The 20,975-nt window shown below is 48.5% G+C and overlaps 1 protein-coding gene across 7 annotated transcripts in view; it reads right to left on the reverse strand.

The window, feature by feature from the left end:
- The window catches only part of LOC119437229 (FK506-binding protein 15-like), a 141,382-nt gene that overhangs the window by 36,982 nt on the left and 83,425 nt on the right, over nucleotides 1–20,975 (reverse strand). For all 7 annotated transcript variants that reach the window (XR_007464907.1, XM_049660365.1, XM_049660368.1 and 4 more), the window contains exons 22-24: nucleotides 19,731–19,829; nucleotides 18,324–18,431; nucleotides 159–360 (exon numbers count right to left, since the gene is read on the reverse strand). Coding sequence is in view for 6 of the 7 variants with exons in the window: in XM_049660365.1 (XP_049516322.1) it covers nucleotides 159–360; nucleotides 18,324–18,431; nucleotides 19,731–19,829 (409 nt within the window). In the remaining variant the exon portion in view is untranslated. The remainder of the gene's footprint in view (nucleotides 1–158; nucleotides 361–18,323; nucleotides 18,432–19,730; nucleotides 19,830–20,975) is intronic.

The raw sequence follows: 20,975 nt of genomic DNA on the forward strand, positions 1-20,975 counted from the left end.
TACAGATATTGCTCAGTGCTTGTGTGCCACCTATGCGATTGCACATCTGTGATGCCCGCAGTCTGCACATGTTTTCTGACAGTTGCTTAGATGCGTAAATGAAGTGTATGCTTGAGCGGAATTCTCTCAAGGGCCAATTTTTGGAGATTCTTGCTTACCGTTAAGGTTTTTTGGAAGCTGCGGGGCAGCAGCCTCACTAGTGGGGGCACTAGCAGTGGCACTAGTGGTCGTTCTTGTGGTGCCACTGGCTGATGGGCTGCCAGTGCTGCTACTGGTGGTGGATGCAGGGGAACTCCTGCTGGTGCCATTGTTACTGGTTGAAGGGGCTTGTCTCCTCTGCAGGACTTCTGTTGTGTAGTCCTGACGAGTGAGAAGGGGGAAAAGAAATAAGCATGGCAATATGTGCACCATAATTTCCAGCGGTAAAAAATTTGGGCAAGAAATAAGACAGGAAACAAGTGCAGCAATTTTTCCTGTTTGATTTCTTCCCCAAACTTTTTTTTTTACATCTGGAAATCAGGTGTATTACTCGCTCAACCAGTTCACTTGCCTTTCAGTTTTTCGTAATATACAGATATTTTCGGTGCAACCACTCAATCTGAATTTTTAAGAATGTAATTGCCACCACTTGCATCAGGGCTTGGGCATCGAGTCTAGTGCCATGGGATGAAAAAAGGTGGCACAGCAACCCCAACAGTTCATTTGAGCCACTAAAAATGAGACGCATCCCGCGGAAATCGGGACATCTGTGTATTATTTTAACCAAGAAACAGCTACAGCTGATACGGCAGTCACCGCTGTTCCAAGTTCGATGGTGGCTGTAGCTATCATTCTTCATACAAGGCTTAACTCTTGCAGTAGCACTGCAGTAATAGTGCATTCACAGCTATAGGTCAAGTTATTGATGGAGCTGGGTGGCAGTGTTGCCACGAGCTCAAACGAAAAGAACTGAAAATTCCTCACTTGAAATGTTTATGACGATCTGTAGACGAAAATAATCGCCCATCCCAGGATTTTAGCAATATAATCAATGAGTCTTGTGCGTACAATAAATGTCAATATTTTACATGTGAAAAATAACAATGAGCAGATGCTAGAACCTTTCTTTGATGGTGGTGCAAGCTCCCACCTCATGAAAATGTCCGTGCCTAAAATTACTGGCACCTAATAATAACGCTACATTGACTCACTTGGGCTGCTTTGAAGACAGTTACCATTGTATAGGTAAACCTGCTTGGTGCTTACTAGTACACTGACAGGAGCAAGAATTCACTATTCTTGCTCAGTCCCTGGAATTGACTGCATTGCAATGCATTATGCACTGTGCACACTGCATTGCAATGCATTTCGCAATGTGCACACTGCATTGCATTGTGCACAGTCAAGGAGTTCTGGTGTTGAGGCTGCTAGATGGCCTTAAAAATCAGATAAAATTATATTATGGGGTTTAACAGCACAAAGCAACACATTAGCTGCTGCTTCTTCTTTTTGGGGTTTTACGTGCCAAAACCAGTTCCGATTATGAGGCCCGCCATAGTGGAGGGCTCCTGATTAATTTTGACCACCTGGGGTTCTTCAACGTGCACTACAACGCAAGCACACAGGCGTTTTTGCATTTCGCCTCCATCGAAATGCGGCCCCCGCGGCCGGGATTTGATCCCGCGACCTCGTGCTCAGCAGTGCAACGCCTTAGCTAACTGAGCCACCGCGGCGGGTAACACATTAGCTACGAGAGACACTGTTAAGGGAGGCGGGGGAGGGGATCTGCACTAATTTCAGCCCCTCGAGGTTTTTTGTGTACCCAAATCTAAGTACATAAGCGTTTTTGCATTCCTTCCCCATCAAAATGTTGCCATAGTGGCCGAGAATTGAACCTGCAACCTTGTGCTCAGCAGAAGAATGCCACAGCCAACTGGGCTACTGTGTGGCGGGTCACTGGTTGCCCTTGCACAAAGGTGTTTCGACTAACAAAACTACAAATAGGCTCGCTTGCGACGACTTGACATTAAGAGACCTGGGGTGGAAGCCCTGCAAGATTCTGTGCGACTTCTGAAGCAAGCTGTCGAGAGTTGTTTTCATATTACTTGGTCTCTGCCACACCAGCCCTGCATGACCAAAGAACTTAACAGGGGACATATTCTGAAACATTCCACTTCGACAATAGCTCACCTAGGTGACAATTTCGCCTTCAGGTGCGCGCTGATTGGCTAGTTGAGCGAAACCAGAAAATGAAGCACGCCATCTAGTAGTTCCGGTCAACGTCATTTTGATGTTACGGTGTCATTGGGTGCTCCCGACATATATTGAATAAACAAACACGCCTGTGTCGTACTGTGGCTGATAAATTCGAAAACAACACACCCGAGCCACTCTGCACTCGACGGTGCGCTCTCTTGTGTGTTGTGAAGCTTTCGAGGGCGCGTGTTGGTAGTGCATGCTGATGGCACGGGTAAGCAGCCGGTTGATTTATTGAACATGACTATCGCCTAGGCGAACTATCGCCGAAGTGGAACATTTCAGAATAAGTCCTCCGGATAATAGCTGCCCTGCTACACAGCATTCCTATGGCAGTGCAAGGTAGGGTGATCCACATTGATGTTATCCACATAGTACTAGACCAATGATGAAGCCATTTTTTTGTTGGATATCCCTGACCCAGCTCATGATAAAAAGGTTCTACATGATGAATTAAAGTCTATGGCTGTTCTGGATGTTGACAGGGTTCCAATGAGAAGCCTCGGCTCCTCTTATAGTAGGTGTACGGACATGACAATTTTGACATGCCGTTTTCTTGAGTTAACTGAAGGCCCAAACACTATAACCCCTAGAAACAATGTGTTGCAACTTTACGTGTGTTTTCGAAGTGTGTGCATCTTTTATCGCCTTATCTGGCGATCCTTCAGAGTTTGGACTATCACTACTAACACGTGCTCCTTCTTATCTTCCTGCCACTCGGCTACTTATAAATACGCTCTACACCTTTGAATAAACGTTCATTTTGTTCTACTGACTACGCTGATGCTTCACTGGCCTGACGTTACTGCGAGCACGCCATGGCTATGCTACAGTGGCGACGAAGATGGACATCGCCCATGCAGTGAAAGTCGACACCGAACCGGAACCCACGCAGAACCGAGAAACCAAGGCGATCATGGCTCACCACCTTCCGGACTTCGAAGGCGGCAAAGATAAGTGGAAGCCGTACCTTATGGAAGTAGATGCATACTTCGAAGCGAATGCGATTGAAGACTCGACTAAGAAAAGAGCGTTGCTGGTTGCCGCATTAAATATGCATATGATCCAAGTGCTGGCAGGGAAGGTGGCTCCGCACAAGCCAAATGTGTTGACGTATGTAGAAGTCGTCGAAGTTTTGAGTGAGCACTACAGTCCCAAGAGACACGAAATCACAGAAAGCTGCAAGTTCTTCAGTCGTCAGGCGGAGGGCGAGCCGATTAATGAATTCCTGGTAGACATTTGCTGAATAGCTGACAACTGCAATTTTGGCAGTGCTTTGGATCGCACGCTACGAGATCGCATTGTGTGTGGTATACGGTCAGGTGCCCTGCAGAAGCAGCTACTGGCAAAGCGGGAATTAACGCTACAAGACGCTGAAGCGATGGCCCTTGCAGCTGAGGCTGCAGATATAGTGATGTAAAACACATGATCGGACCGGCAACAATGCCCCTGTTAAAAGCACAGGCGTATCAGAAAGAAACTCTGCTGGATGAGAGGAGGGCTGCCGCACGTCAAGAATGCGCAAGGTGCGGTAGTACAAAACATAATGACACATGTTGCCCCTGGTCTAACACTCGCTGTTACCGCTGTGGACGACGTGGTCACCTTGAAAGAAAGTTTCGAAGCCACGGGGCTTGAGAACAAGGCACGGCAAGGATGGCACAAACTAACACCCTCTTGGGGACGGAAGCCTCGGCAGACGAGGAACACGAAGCCGCCCACATTTGGACTTTGGTATCACAACGAAAAAGCTGCCTGGAACCACCGATTCACCAAACATTTGCTTGGCACGGTGTGCAGCTGAGCATGGAAGTCAATACAGGGTCGCCCGTTTGTGTCATCCCGCATCAACCGTACGATAAGCACCGCAACCAATGGCCGAAACTGAAGCCGTCCAGTCTGAATTTATCCTGCTACACAGGATGCCTTCCAGTACTTGGGGAGATTATGCTTCAGGTTTGTCATAAAGGGGTGACAGTGGAGTGTGCGCTGACCGCGTTGGACTGTGCAGGACCAAGCCTCTGCAGTCGTGATTTAATCCAGCAGCTGAACAGTGCAGGTGCTCCGATGGTTCATTTTGTAGAAGACTCAGCGTCAACAAAAGAATCAAGCGAATCCAGCGTGAACAACATATTCAAAGACTACCAAGACGTATTCTCCAAGGAACTGGAGCTAATCAAGGGTCCTCCAGCCAGCCTGCACATGAAGGAAGGCGCCGTAACCAAGTTCTGTAAGGCCAGACCCATTCCATACGCGCTATGCGAGCAAATGTCACTTGAACTAGACCGTTTAGTTTCTCTGGGCGTGCTGTCGCCAGTGGCACACTCTGAATGGGCAACGCCCATAGTCGTAGTCCTTAAGACGGCACAGTAAGAATCTGCGGCGATTTCAAGGCCACAGTAAATCCAGCGTGTGCAACTGGGCAATACCCACTTGCCAATCATTGAGGATATCTTTGCGCAACTACATGATGGGGACTATTTCAGCACCTTCGATTTACGAGATGCATACAATCAAGCGGTGCTGGACAATAACGCAAAGAAAGTTTGCGTCATTAATACGCCAAAAGGGCTATTTTGCTACAACAGACTTCTTTTCGGGATAGCCTATGCGCCCGCGATATTCCAAAGAAAAATGGATGAGGTATTGGCTGGCCTTCCAGCAGCACTGGCTTATTTTGACGATGTGCTCTTTTCCGAAAGAGCGAGTGACAGCAGCGAAAGGCTGAAAAACGTCTTAGAGCGCTTCCGAGAGCGCGGTTCTAGCTAAGGTTCGATAAGTGCAACTTGTGCAGCCCAGCAGTAACTTATCTAGGGCATCGCATCGATCGTGATGGGCTTCATCCGACAGAGAAAAACCTTGACGCAATCATGCAGGCACCGAGCCCCTGTAATGTCAGCGAGCTACTTCGTTTTTGGGTATGATTACTTTTTACGCGAGGTTTTTACAGAACATGTCAACCACACATGGTCCATTGTATCAACTGCTTGAAAAGAATGCACAATGGCAATGGAAACAGCCTCAAAAGCTCGTGTTTGATCTTGCCAAGCAAAGCCTTAAAACAGCAAAGGTTCTCGTTCATTTCGACCCTTCGAAGGAACTTAAACTTGAATGTGACGTGTCTCCGTACGGTGTGGGAGCTGTCTTGTTTCACACGATCGGTAATGTTCACAGGCCCATCAGTTTGCGCTCGCAAACATTAACGCAGGCGGAGAGTAACTATTCACAGCTCGAGCGAGAGGCACTGGCACTGGTAGTATTTGGCATCACGAAATTCTGCGACTACCTTCTAGGTCGGGAATTTACCTTGGTGACTGACCACCAGCCGTTGCTGGGCCTGCTGAGATCAGACAAGCAGACGCCCACAATGGCCACTGCACGGATACAACGTTGGGTGCTCGATCTGGGGGCCTACCAATACCGGCTACAGTATGCACCAGGACAACAGATGCTGAACGCTGACACCAGGAGCCGACTTCAGCAGCGATTTCCGGAATCTGACGACGACAGTGAGTCGCCCAAATATGTGCTCTCGCTAAACCAGCTGAACAATAGCGCCATAACAACGCGTGAGCTGAAGGCATTAACGTCTTCTGATCCTGTCCTGGTCGAGGTAAAACGGTACATACTACATGGGGGGTCATTAACGCGAACGGAATGGCTCGGGCCGTACTGCCGTTTTTCGACCGTAAGCTCGAACTATCCGTAGCACATGAACTGGTGTACTGGGGTAATAGGGTCATAATACAGACCGAAGCTAGAGAGCGAGTGCTGCATCTTCTACATGAGACGCACCAGGGTTCACCGGCAATGAAATCTGTCACACATTTTTTGTTCTGGTGGCCAGGCCTCGACAGAAATATTGAAGAGGTGTCTGCTCAGTGCCAGAACTGTGTGCAAAATCTGCCGATGCCAACCACGGCGCCCGTCGTTAACTGGCCTGAGACAGGTGAAAGGTGGTCCCGTATTCACATAGACTACGCGGGTCCGATCTGCGAAAAAATTATACTCGTAGTAGTCAACGCACACACCAAATGGCTCGAAGCAATACTTTTGTCGCATGCTTAAATGCAGACTACCATTAACTGTCTGCGTGGCATTTTCAGCAGGCTTGGAATACCACGCACGATCGTTTCCGATAACGGGACCCAGTTTGCCAGTCAAGACTTCGCATTGTTCTTAGCAAACAACAACATTGTGCACCTTCGAAGCGCTCCATACCATCCCCAGTCTAATAGTGCGGCGGAAAGGGCCGTGCGAACTACAGTTAAACCTGGATATAACGAAATTGACAAATTCCCGAAAGACTTCGTTATAAAGAGGATTTCGTTATATGCAGGTTCGGCAGGAAAATTAGAAAAAGAAACGCTTACCGTATTTACTCGATTCTAACGCGCCCTCAATTGTAACGCGCACCCGTTTTTCATTTTCGTCGAAGCACTCATCCTTGGAATGTCACACCAGGTACCGGATGCGTGGACGCGCGTTGTTTCGCACAAGCGCGAGGTATCGGAAACGAAGAGCGAGTGTCACGATGGCGTTGTAGCGTCGTATAGTGCTACAGTAGAACCTTGCTGTTACATTCCTGGGGGCTGCATTTTCCCGGCTGTTACGTCGTTTTCGACCGGTCCCGGCACAGCTCCAATAGAACCCAATGCATTGGTAACCCCGCTGTTGCGTCGCAACTGTGGGACCGTTCCCGCATCATACGTTGCGAACTGCCACCCCGCGCTGGCCCGAGCGGCCATTTTGACTTTTCATGTCGCTTGGCTTGGTGGCTTGACGATGGCATTGGCCACCCAAAGTGCCGGGGTGACAACTATGACATATTTTCGGTTTCCGCCAGCAAAAGTATAGCCCTTGAGATCCGTATTTGCTATATAAAGATGGTGTCTTATGACGCGTAATGGCCCAAAAATTGGTTTTGGCTCATAGATATTCCGTATAATTAGGGTACAGCCACGCTAGTGGCAAAAAACGCGTGCGTCATGCCGTGAGCGGCAAGTTGCCAAGCGTCAGCGCCTTGCCGCGAGGCCACCGTGGCACGCGTGTCTCGCTGTGCGGCAGCGCGATAAGATCTCCCGCGCTCTCCGAACGCGCGAGCAACACCGCGAGCGCTCGTTGTTTCATGCGAGACGACGATCGTCGATTGAAAACCCAGCGCGGACCGGCGGCGGTCCGGTTGTGATGGCTCCGTGACGTCACCCTCGTCGCTCTTGATTGGTTCTTCATCTCGTGGCACGCGGCATTTGCCGCAGAAATGGGTCTCGAACCCATTTTGCGCGGCACGACGTGTTTTTGCCGCTAGCGTGGCCGTAAAGGTACGTCTACACTAACGACAAAAACGCACGCGGCAGACTCGCGCGGGCAAGTCTACACTCGCGTTTTGCGGCACGCTGCAACGGCGCATGGAGTGCCGCGTTGTCTCGTTCCACTTGTCGTGACAACGCGCTCTCAGTTCTGCTGATTTCGTGTTCCATTGGAAGTGTCTGTTTCTTTGTGCCACTGCCGGCCACGCTCAGCCATGTCGGATACGGACGAGGAGGTACTGGCGACTGTGAACACTATAATACTTATATGTTCTTTACTTGTGCGACGTCGACGTGCCAGAAAGTGGACGAGAAAGTTTTGGGTGCGCCCTATATGGCGTTACAGGGACACTGAAAGCCAGGCGCACACTCTGCCTTCCCGCATGTGCCAGCGGTTGGCGCGAAGTTCCTTGTCCTTAAAATCGATGTTCGATTTGTCACAAAGGCACGCATATCCGTGAACGGTTTCCAAAAACGCCTCCATTGCGAGGCGAATTCTTCGTCGACGTCTGGGTGGCGGTGTGGGAGGCAAAATAGACTAAGCGGGTAGAAATAACCAAACAGAGGCACGGCCGCTCGATGAAAAACACACGGTGTGGCCTGCCGCGTCGTGGCGCAGGCAATGGGCGAGAGCGTGGAAGCGGAGTTGACAGTTGTCGCCGCATTTCGCTAGGAGGGTGCCAGTAGTAGGGGAGCGCTTCACGCGACGCGCGGGCGGGAAGGAGCGCGCGTTCAGCGGGTAGGTCGAGATAGTGCTTGTTTTTCTCCACATGAATCGCTCGCACTTAGTGTCACTCAAGACAGTTTGCGCATGTGTGATATTTTATGCGTTAGGCAAAATGCCGCGCAACTGTTGTGTGCCGTTGTGTTCCACGAATGCATCGAAGGACCCGCAAATACGCTACCACAAGTTTCCCAGTAATGCAGAACGCAGGGCAGCATGGCTGCGAAACATTTCCCGTGAAGGACCCGGCGGGAAGGGAACAGTATGGCAGCCGAATGACAGGTCCCTGGTGTGCGCCTTGCATTTTACGGAGCAGGACTACAAGAAGACCGAGAAGTTGAGGATACTTTTGCCAACGGCTGTGCCGACAGTGTTCACCGGTTATCCAAGCTACATGAGCACGAGGAGCACGCCTGCTCCGAGGAAGAAGCAGCCACACTTGGAAATAGAAGACGATAATGCGCAGTCGCGTGCCGAGTGCTCGGGCAATGCTGCTTCAAAAGACAGGCCTGTCATTAGCCAAAATGGCTCGTCAAGTGACAGCACTGAAGCCACGACACCCAACAACTCCGAACTAGGGAATGAAACGTGTGTGGAAATTGCATCATTTTCAGATGCATCATGTTAAACTACATTCGACCTTGTTAAACTGACAGAAGAAGCTAAAAAAAAAAAAAAACGCGCTGCTTCCAAGTGAAGATCGCTCGTATGAAAGGAGCACTGCAGGTCCTTCAAGAAAAAGTGGATGAGGCTGAGGAGCGCACACAGTTTTATGAAAATAACACGGACATTGCCTGTTTTATGAAGGTGCTCAATGGTGCTGCGCAAGGTGACAAGACTGCAGAGTTCGTTAGAAACCAAGTCCGCAGTTTCTCGACGAAGAAGCCCCACTACAGTGACGTCATTCTAAGGGAATGTGTAATTTGGAAGGCATGCTCCAACAAAGGTTATGAGCATGCAAGGTCCAGAAATCTCTTCAAGCTCCCTTGTCGCTCAACGCTCCAGAAATATGTACGCCATACAACAGGTGAAATCAGCGTCACTTCGTTGATAAAGCAGCGGCTGTGCATCGAATTCAAGGGTCTCACTGGTCTCACTCTTACGAGCGCTTCTTGCCAACTGGGCAGGAAATGTTAATATGTCTGTTGAGCGTCTCATACGCTTGGCTCAAAAACCTCTGGCCAAGAAAGTGCTGCGCCTGTGAATCCAATAACACAGTGATCCTTTTTTCACGCACGTGCAGTAAAGCAATTATGACTCCCCTGATGTTCACAATGCTTTTGTTTCTAAGGTGTGAGCAACAATCATTCCAGAAATACAACCGCACCTGTCAATGAGCGACTCTCCTGTTGCAAAAATAACCGTAGCACAAACGTACATTATCGAGGGTGAACAGCACAATGGCAACAAAAGAGAGAAAACATGACGCGAAAAATCGCAACTCGCACGAGCAACCACTTCAGATAAAACTAACACTTGCTATATTTAGGTTGAAGCATCGCCGACGCACATTCGGTAGGATGATTACCGATATAGTTAACGCTATAGCAAGTTTATTGTAACCCTTTAAAAACTAACAAGCGCATAGCAGCTGCGCTGTCAAGCCGCGATGCACCGCAATAATTCCGGCGCTCTCGCTTTTGGTCTCCCCAGAGGCTCCCCTACTGGTGGCGCCGCAGCGGCAGTCCGGAGCACTAGGCGCGCCACGCAGTATCCGCTCCACGCGGCAGGCCGCACCGTGTTTTTCATCGAGCGGCCGTGACAGAGGTTATCTGATTGGTGGATAAAATCAAGGCAGGGGTGAAATTTCACCCACCACAATGTACAAAATATGTTCATAGTCATGGCTAGGTGGCGTATGCCACCGCCCGATTTAAAGGGTTCAGCCTCATCCATCCATCCATCCATCCATCCCTCCATCGCTTCTTATTGGTGCTCGTTTTGCGGCTGCCACAAAAAATGGGTGTCGCACCCATTAGCGCGTTTGCCGCGCGTTGCTGCCACTTTTTGTGAATCTTGCCGCGCGCGCGACAGCACAGCTCGCCGCACGCGGCGTGTCGTGTCGCGCGCATTTTTGTCGCTAGTGTGGACGTACCTTAAGTCCAAGGTCGATAACGCAGTCGCCGCGCGCTGTATGCTGTATGTGCGAGTGAAAACGTGCGAGGGGAGCCGACAACCGCGTCTAAATCTCGCGTGCGCAAGAAAAGCAGGGAGGAAGCGTGCCTTGTTTCGTTGCGCTCGAGGCACCGGCGAGGGAGCGATGGGGGAGGGATAGCGGGGCGGCGTTGTGCTGTACTCTGGCATCAACTGCGTACTTTGCGGCGGCGTGCGGTCGCGCAGGCCGTATCACAGAACACCCATACATGGCCGTATCTTGAAAGCGATCTGCGTTGGGGCAGAGTCTAGCAGTGTAGGTGCATCGGCGGCTCATAGCTTTGTGCGTGCTGCGTGTTCTCGGCGCTCAGTTTGCGTTGAAGCGATAGACAACCGCACGAAGGTCACTTCGCTCGCTTCTCCAGCGGCGCTTCCACACGCCGCCAGCGTTTGACAGTGCGTGTCCGCGCTCATCGAGTCTGATGTGCCACAGCGTGTACCAGCGCGTCAGCAACATCAACTGGAAAAGGAGAGAGTGCCGGCTTGGCGGGCTAGGCCAGCTGCAGCAAGCGGCAGGATCAGATTTGAATGAAGGGAGGGGGAAAGGTCACGCCCGCGGCGGCAAGATCACCGGGTCGAGGGATGCAGGGCCGCCTCGCACACGCACGCACGCACACGTGCGCTCGCTTCGCATTCCGTCGCGGCGAAGAAGGTGCTTCCGGTTGCTGCTCGCGCAAAAATGACAAAATTTGGGGCGAAATCTCAAGGTGGTCGGAGGGGGAAATTCGTTATATCGAGGGGGTCTCCCGCTGCCACTTCGTTACGTAGAGGTCTCAAATACATGTGCTTCTATGGAGTAACGGCGGGGAATAGAAAAACTTCGTTATATCCAGGAATTCGTTATATGGAGGTTCGTTATAAGCAGGTTTAACTGTATGAAAGATGGCCTTCAAAAAATGAGGAAAGGAAAACTGGAAGAGAACCTAGTACAGGTTGCTTTTTAACTACCGGAGGACTAGACTACACGAAAATCGGGTAAATCCCCAGCAGAGCTGCTTTTGGATTATCAAATACCCTCACGCTAGGACACATGCTTTCCTCCAGCACTTCCAGGACCAAAAGAGAACCAAGATGACTGGCTGCCGCTACCTGGAAGTGATGTGTATGCCTGGAATTACGGTGCCAGGAGCAAGTGGACGCCCGGCCATGTGAAGGCGACATCTGGAGCGAGAATGGTGGCTGTGGAAACATCGGACGGAGTTGTCCAGCGGCACGTAGACTAGGTCCGCCCACGACAAGAAGCACCAGGGGATAAACCAACAGTAACTACAACCACCACACATCGCAGTGAGCCAGACCAAGCAACACAACTACAGCATCCAGAAACAGTGAGCGTTGATGAAGGCATGACTGCTCGGAGCATCCCAAATGGCACCGGTTCTCCAGATCTTGCAGCATCAGATATTCTGGTGGCCCGGTTGAATACCGGTGTCGCCCAACAAACTCCGAGACGCTCAACCAGAGAACGCAAGCCTGTGCAACACTTTCATTTTTGAGGAGGAGGGAATGTTGCAACTTTACGTGTGTTTTCAAGTGCGTGCATCTTTAATCGCCTTATCTGGCGATCCTTCAGAGTTTGGACTATCACGACTAACACGTGCTCCTTTTTATCTTCCTGCTACTCAGCTACTTATAAATACACTCTACAGCTTTGAATAAACGTTCATTTTGTTCTATTGACTACGCTGATGCTTCACTGGCCTGGCGTTACTGCGAGCACGCCATGGCAATGCTACACAATGCTGGCAAGTGTCCATGTGTCACAGCAGCCTAAATAATTTACTATAATACTTGTTTCCACAAACCAGTTTCAGTTTCGATACCTAGGTGGTGGATGCATCATGACGTCATGATACACTGGCTCGATGTGTTCCTGCGACCGCTGTACGTGCACTCGTTTAGAGTTGCGAGGTGCTGATAACATCACTAAATAGTGTCACCTGTTACCATAAAATGGTGCACTGGATTACACCAATAGGTGGGCTGGTGGAGACAAGAAAGACCGGAAATTGTGCAAACTTATCAGATGTCAAATCTGTACAGCCAAATTTGTGTGCACCTCAAGTGGACACTTGAAACCATATGTTCTCGACTAGTTGCACTTAAAAGGTGGTGTTTGGGTGGATCAAGAGCTGGGAACTCTTGTAGGGCAAAAGCTGCCTGCAGCAAACCTCCTCCTAATCCTACTCTTCAGGAGAAAAACAAAAACTGAAAATTCGAAAATATCCTTGGCACATCTACTACATTCCCTTAAAATATCCATACAGTGGAATCTCAATGATACGATCACGGCTAATACGAATTTCCGAATGATACAAATTTTTCTGTGGTCCCGGCCGAGCCCCATTACTTTGCAACGTGCTAGAGAACGGTTGTTACGAATCGATTTTCAACCCGCATCGGTTGATACGAATAAACGCCGCCCCACCGACGGCCGTGAAAGAGAACAGCGCGCAGTCACGCGCTTTCTCCCTTTCTCTTTTGGTGCGGACGCGGCGCCGGACAGCGCGGAGGCCGCGATTGGGCGCGAAGAGTTTGAAGCGGTGGCGCTTTTCTTGCTTTTGTGCTTTTCCCCACGCAGGCGTGGGGAAGTGCGGCCGCTGCAGCGAGCGAAGGTTTGTGCGGTCTATCACTTCAACAGAAACTGAGCGGCATAAGCACAGCACATACAAAGGTCAGAGCCGTGTGGAGATCGCTATCAAGATACGGTGCGCGCCACAACACTGACAGCCGGCACAGGCGCAAAGTACAAGAACGCATTTGTTGGCAGAGTAGAAGCCGCCCCCCCCCCCTCCCTCCTTCCCGCGCTGCCTTCGCGCTTTGCTCCTTTTGCGTGGGAGATTGCGTCGCCAGTTACTCTTGCACCCAGTTTCAAGATACGCGCAGCAGAGCGTCGCCTCCCTCCCATACCCCCACGGCCTATCGCGCGACGGAAGTCACGTTTGCGCTCCGTGAAGGCACGTGTCCTCTGAGCGAAAGGCACGCTTTCACTCGCACATACGGTGCGCGGCGACGATTTTATCGCACTTGGACTCGTGCTCCACGTCTCATGCTCCTCCTCCGCATAGCCCTCGTTGATCTCTCTCTCCCATCAGTGCGCGCACCTCGTTGAGAAGCGTGCTCGCTACCACCCTTGTCGGCGAGATTTTCCCGCGGAAGCCGCATTACAGTAAAAGCTCGATGATACGATCACGGCTAATACGAATTTCCGGATGATACGAATTTTTCTGTGGTCCCGGCCGAGCCCCATTACTTTGCAACGTGCTAGAGAACGGTTGTTACGAATCGATTTTCAGCCTGCGTCGGTCGATACGAATAAACGCCGCCCCACCGACGGCCGCGAAAGAGAACAGCGCGCAGTCACGCGCTTTATCTCCTCTTTTGGTGCGGAGGCGCGGCGCCGGGCAGCGCGGACTCCGCGACTGGGCGCGAAGAATTTGAAGCGGTGGCGCTTCAAGAAATAAATGCTTTTTACGTACATGTGCCTGAGTGAGTTCACCTCTGACTCTTTAATTTAGCTACAGTCGAATCTCGTTAATTCGAACACGCTTACTTCGAACACATACCGCGTACCGACAATGCTCTTAGCAGCGCGCCAAATAACGCGGCGGCGCCTCCGACCGGCATTGCTCCGACACCGCCATAGAGCACAAGCTCAGGAGAGACCCCTCAATGCCGCGCGCAAAGGAACGGAGAAAAAAAAAAAACCCGCGGCGGAAATTTCCCCCTCTCTCAAATTGCAAGGTCGCCGTTTCTGCATCGCGCCGAAACAAGCGTGTACGTGCCGACTAGAGTGTTCTAGACAACCGTATTCTAGCACACACTAGTGCCGACGTCTCAGCCACGCGGATAAAATGGCAGTGAACCCTTCTCTATTTTCTAGTCACATGTTGACCTTGCACGCTGCGGCAGCAGCGCAGAGGGAAGCAGCGGCGGAGGCACAGTCGGGCCAACGAAACTGCCACGCCCGCAAACGCTCGCTTCCCGATAACGGCAGAAAACGAAACTTCAGGGGGCGGCTACAATAAGCTGGCGCCAGCACGGCGGTGGGCGCGCACGGAGATGTGCGCACGGAGCCGAAGGTGAGAGAGCTACGAGGGAGTTGAGAGGGAGGGCGAGGGGAGCCACCGAAGCGGCGGAGTTGACGCGGCCATATCCGCTTCCCTGCCGCCCTCCTCCCTCACCTTCGACGGTCTCCGCGCGCACCCGAGTGCCGGCGCCGCCCGCTCGCTCCCTGAAGCTTCGTTTTCTGTCGTTATCGGGAAGCGACTGTTAGCCGGCGTGGGCAGTTTCGTGGCCCGCGCTTGCTATGCGCTTGCGCGCCGCGATATTTCACGACTCGCACCGTTCATGCATCGTGCTATGGTGCACGAATACTTCAAAAATACGTCCTTTTAATTCGAACAAATTTTCGGGCCCCTTCGAGTTCGAATTATCGAGATTCGACAGTAGTTTTAATTGTGTTTCGATGATACGAATTTCGGCTAATACGAATATTTTTCGTGACCCCGTGAGATTCGTATCATCGAGCTTTTACTGTATAACCGGTATTTCGTCTCACGCGGCTGCACTGTAAGCGGTGTGCATATACATGGAGTTCTATGGGAGGGTAAACAGGAGTCGGAAAAGGCCACGTTGTAGCCAGTTCTGCACTATAAACAGTTAGGTTATAAGTGATCTATACTGTAAATGCTTTTTATGTGCGTGTGCCCGAGTGAGTTCACCTCAGACTCTTTAATTTAGCTAGTTTTAATTATTTTTCGATGATAGGAATTTCGGCTAATACAAATATTTTTCGTGACCCCGTGGGATTCGTATCATCGAGATTCCACTGTAGACATTCATACAAATCTACTGAATTGGCAACATCGCCCAAGCGCTAATCTTTCATTCTAGCTTGACACAGTGCTAGCCTATAATCTCCCTTTAACTAATCCTTTGGGATGTGAAAGCTAAGATTACCTCATTTCATCATCATCATCAGCCTATCCACTGCAAGATGAAGGCCTTTCCCAGTGATTTTCAATTACCCATCTTGTGCTAGCTGATTCCAACTTGCGCCTGCAAATTTTCCAATTTTATCACCCCACCTAATGTTATGGCATCCTCGACTGCGCTTCCCTTCCCTTGGCACCCATTTTGTAACTAATGGTCCACCGGTTATCTGCCCTATGCATTACATGGGCTGCCCAGCTCCATTTTTTTTTCGCTTAGTGCCAACTAGAATATCGGCTATCGCTGTTTGCTCTCCGATCCACAACGCTCTCTTGCAGTCTCTTTATATTACATCTAATATTTTTCGTTCCATCCCTCTTTGCGCAGTCCTTAACTTGTTCTTGAGCTTCTCTGTAACCTCCAAATTTCTGCCCTGTAGACACAGCACAGACATTGCGCTGTGTCTGTGTTTTCTTTCCTTTCATATCTCTTGTTTTGCACTGCCCACGTCAAGATGCCTTAGCAACTCACCCAGCAAACTGTGCTTCTGTCATTTATCGGACACCTCTCTCTTGCGGTCGGTCCGACGTTGGCCAGACTGGCCGGTGCATCAATGAGCACATGCGTGAGCACCACAATTTGCTCCCAACTAGTACAGATGGGAACTTTCACTTTCATGGCAAGAAGTGCGGCTGCAGCCCAGACCTCGAGAGTGTTGCGATAGTGGGGAGAGAGTGCGGTAGACTGGAAAGCGAGATATGGAAAGCTCTCTACATCAGAAAGTTGGGCGCACAATCATGCGTGAGTGAACCTTTGGTCCATCCAACCGGTAAGAAACTTCAATTTTTAAATCTATCTCTAAAGATACCACATGGGGGGGGGGGTTTGTGGCTAGGTTTTTTTGCCTGCTTATTACCGCTGTTTTTTACGCATGAATATGCTCGCAATAAACTTTAATAGCTAGTCCAGTGTTGTCCTGCGCATTTCATTTTTCTATGTGCTCGCGTCTATACCTGCTGCACCGTCACACTATTGCAATAATAGGTTCATTACCACAAGAAAAAATTAAGGTCAAGCTTCCATTTCTTGAATTTTTCACTGAAACACATGTGCCAGTATGTCAGCATGATGTTCCAAACCACAAAGTATTATTTTAGTATTTAGGATGTCGTGGCCTAGTAAAAGTCTTTGAAACTCGCTAAGGTCAGTTTTTGGCTCTTTAAGAATACAATGTAGTATATCTTTATCGATAAAAAATTAACTAGGCCCGAGCAGATACCGTTAAAATCATGACACTACGGCAAGCTGGTGCAGAAACTTCAAGGTAGCATCGCTACCAGCTTTGATTTTTGTGTCTTTTCTGACTTAATATGCTCTTCTCATGGAGCGGCCCTTTTTTTTGTGTGTTGTAGAAGAAGCACCATTTACTAATAAAACTGAAATAACTTTTCTCTTCAGTTTAAGAAAGACAGTAAATAGTGAAAAATGACAACCTCTCCCATATACTATGGTAATGCTGGGCACGCTGATGATAACTGCTCATATCACAGTGCTCCCCAAAATCTGCCTAGCTGCAATTCACTAGAAACACGAAATGTCACCTATCAAGCATTTCCTTGATTTTTTATGACACAAGCTTCTACCCGAGCACCACAAAGAATTGATACCTCAGTTTTACTCTATAATTGGTGCAGCTGAACAAAGTAAGCTAGAAAACACCTGGAACAAAAAAGCATGTTTGCAGGGATGGTTCTAACGAATAATGCCAGTTTGTCCACTAGATCCAATTTCTCTGTGCAAAGACAAAGTTAAAACACAGCTTTTGTTTTGTTGTGCAGAAGTCATACACATTGAGGTGTTTGAGATTCAGAATTTTGATGCAGTGTTTGCAACAAATCCAGCTTGGGAATTTTTTATTATCCCCTGCTAGATCAGTCAACATCCCCCTCCTCAGGAGGTTCTCAGCCCGTAGTTTCAGAAACACAGGCTTAAGGGAAAAAGAGTCCACTATTCTCCTACCATAAAGCACAATGAAGGTCTTGAACAGCAGTCGTGATGCATGCTCAGCCAGCCTAAATAAAGTAATAAAGACAGAAGCCCAGGCAAACATCTAACTGATATTTACCCCACAAAGACCATGTGCTTTTTTAGCAAATTAAAACAAAGAAATTGTTGAACAGTCAAGTACACCCGGCCACAAAATATTACGGATCATGAATTCTGAGAAAAAGCTGAATCTCTCCTCAGCCTCAAAGCGCAGCCTGGTATTTGCATTTTGGGCCTTGTCTAGAATATGCTAAGAATATTGTCGTATACAGTTTTACTGGCTACTGCTACAGGCTGCTGAGGAATTGAAAGTTTTCTGAGATTCCGTGGTCCGTAAGCTTTTGTGGACGGGTGCACATAGCACTCAGTGAAACCAAGGACTGAGGAATTAGGCCAGAAAAATATGTTGCAGAAATGTTACCAGACCGTTTTTCAGTGTTAAACACACAAACTGATCTCGAACAGGTTCACTCATGCCATAAAATGTGCATACATTGCGCACGCACACGCACACACGCACGCTACTCTATACTACACACTACAGTACACTGCACCGCACCAAATTTCAGCCAGAACTGACACATGCCTCCCATGATAATCCCCTACTCAATCTTATTCAGAGAATTGGCATTTAATGTGTGACCAAGATCAACTGAAAACACACACACAGCGAAAAGCACGTGCGCACAAACACAAACAAGTGAGAGTGGAACCTTAATAATGCAAGGCAGTGCAGCTTGTGACAAAATAGACAGCAGAAAGACAGCCTTTCTATCAGAAGTTTGACAAAACTGACCAGACCTGCAGAGCATTGTTACAACCAATATGTTACAAGCATACTGGCCAGTGCATGCGTGCATGCTGTCCCCTTTTTTTTCATGACATCAGAAGTAATTTCCATTCTCAAGCTGTGAGCTTACCCTGATAGTGGCGAGAATTATTTGCATGGCCTCCTTCCTTGAATAGGTTTCTTGACTGCTGAACTCTCGCTGAAGCAGCTTGAATAGCACGTTCATAATTTTTTTCAACTGTGAAAAGGAATGAGAATTGGTCTCTGTAATGCCAAACTAACAAGAACTCCTGAGCTTCCTCAACCTCAAGGACCCACCAAGCCCTTGCCTACTTTCACATGGAACAGCAATAAAGCTCAACTAATCAATCATTTATGCAAGGCTTCTTACACAGAACGAAATTAAAAATGGCGCACATATTTGCATGCTGGAGTGTCGTATGGCATTCAGGGCCTGTCCTCATTTGGCTGCTGTACTTGCAGATAGTTCCAGTGCTCATTTTTTGCACAGGCTAGAGATCACTGTACTAGTTCACAATCATTTGTTAATACACAGTAATCCATCACTATATAGCAAATTTAACACATCGCTATAGCAGCACTCATGAACTGCCAGTGAATCATGGACCTACGTATGCTCCTGCTTGGGATATGGAGACAGCATTTGGTGGGTGCATCTGAAACGCAGTGAGCTATATGCCAGGCCCTTACTGTGCGATTCTTCGGCAAAGCCACATGGCACTAGGAAACTACAAATTATGATAGTGGCAGATTTATTTATGATAGTGGCAAACTTATGCTTTCACGCAGCTTTTCAAGCACTTATTGAACGCAAACGAAAATAAAGTAAGGAGGTCAATGCCTCAAAACCTGATGTCTGGAAGCATCACATACATTTCCATTAGGAATGCTACAGAATACTGAAATTATGAGATGTAGGCGAGCCAAGCAACAGTTAACTTTCTGGGCATCATTATTTGTACACTTAGACATCCCTTTTTTCTCTTAGCTTTCTCTACCAACATACTTTTTCTTCATTCAGTTTTGTACCATGTTTGCTTTATGCTGTAGCAGTACGCATTATCCAATGGCTTTCACTTTAGCAAGGTGGTGGAACATGGTTGAACACAGTACCACTTTCCTGGACAATTGTAGCAGAACAATGTGCCCACCTTCCTTTCTTTAAAAACCTTGGCCTTCGTGGCTGCAAATGCATTGGTGCCCAAGTCAGTGCTCCTCCTCTGAACTTTGTGTGCCAATTTTTAACTCTCTTTCCATTGTGTAAACAATGCTTCACACGTCTCCTCATTCCCATAGGGCAGAGAAGAGACCAAAAGGGAGCACGCTACTTCCCTACAAAACTGAATGATTAGCATTCTCTCTCAATCAGCCAGTCAACAGGTGATCCCCACATTGGTGACAACGCTACTGCCAATACATGACTGCTCCAGTCCTACACTTAGTTGTAGTTGTGGCAAGTTAAAATGACATTGTAGATTCACTTTTTCAAATCATTGAGAAAAAAGGGCTACTCCACCTCAGCATCAAAATTAAAGGAAGCTGCGGCAGATGTGCTAGCAGCACCAGAAGCTTGATTTTCTTGCTGCAGCTGCTTCTGCTTTTCCAACTCTTGGCACTGAAGAAAAAAAAAAAAAAAAAGCACAACACAAACCTTTTATAGCATACACACTTCATGCAGAAAGCATATCATATGTACAAATGGAAGGAGCACAGGCAAAAAAAAGGCCACATCGATTTCATTTCACTAGACTCTGCACACCTCAACAATGTTGGCATATATGTCCAGAGCAATAACACTTGAGTAAACATTGTTTAAGCTATCTATTTATATGGTGAAACATTCATAACATCCCCCACTGGAAAGCCTAAGTAGTTTTGCGAAATATAAAATTTGGAACAGTGCAAATTTCAGCTGCATGAGCCACCTCCCACCACCTCCTGTTCGAATACTACCACAGTGCCCCCCAGGACAGCAACCGTTGAAGTTCACAACTACAAATATGCTCAATGCAAAGTTAGCTGTGGCAGAACAAATTTTTTTGCAAGATGCTAAACACAGTGTAAGGACAAGTGCTTGGACCATGGCACTCAGCGTGTATCACACAAATGCTGAGTGCTACAAGGTAGCACATGCGACTAGGAGGTTGGTATGCCAGGCGGCTGACATGCCATGAGCATGCGAGTTGCAGACTGCACTTTTCAGAGCACTTGCTAGTGTTTGCAATGGCACACTTATCAACTTTATTTCCCAAAAGTTTAAAGAGATTTACTATTGCTGCTGTACTTTGCGGCATTTTCAAAACAAGAGTGTATATTCCGCTCAATGCCACAGTATGGGGTATGCTCTGCGTACGGCCAGGCAGAAGGCACGTTCCTGTTCTAGCCACACCTAGTCACTAGATAATACATCCCCAACCAGTAGGGCAAGTAAACACAACTATGACAGGTTCAGGTGAATAAAGCAATACAATGGAATACACTCCCAATATTTATTGCTAAGAGCGATAAACCAAGCTCTTGGAGAAAGGATGTCTGTGGCGCAAGGGATATAGTGAAGGGGACTTGCAAGATCCCACAACTCTCAGTCTGCGTTTTTTGATGAGGCAGCTGGCAATTTATTTAATCATACTATTTGAACAAAGTTGCTATCAATGATCACTATACACTGTGTTCCCGATTGAATTTCTTACGAAGGCAGTGTGCTGGGGGGTGCCTCATACAATTTGTTCCTGCATACACAGAAGTGCCAATGCAAAATGCA

The sequence above is a fragment of the Dermacentor silvarum genome, chromosome 1 (genome assembly GCF_013339745.2).
Source record: "Dermacentor silvarum isolate Dsil-2018 chromosome 1, BIME_Dsil_1.4, whole genome shotgun sequence".
Classification (NCBI taxonomy): domain Eukaryota; kingdom Metazoa; phylum Arthropoda; class Arachnida; order Ixodida; family Ixodidae; genus Dermacentor; species Dermacentor silvarum.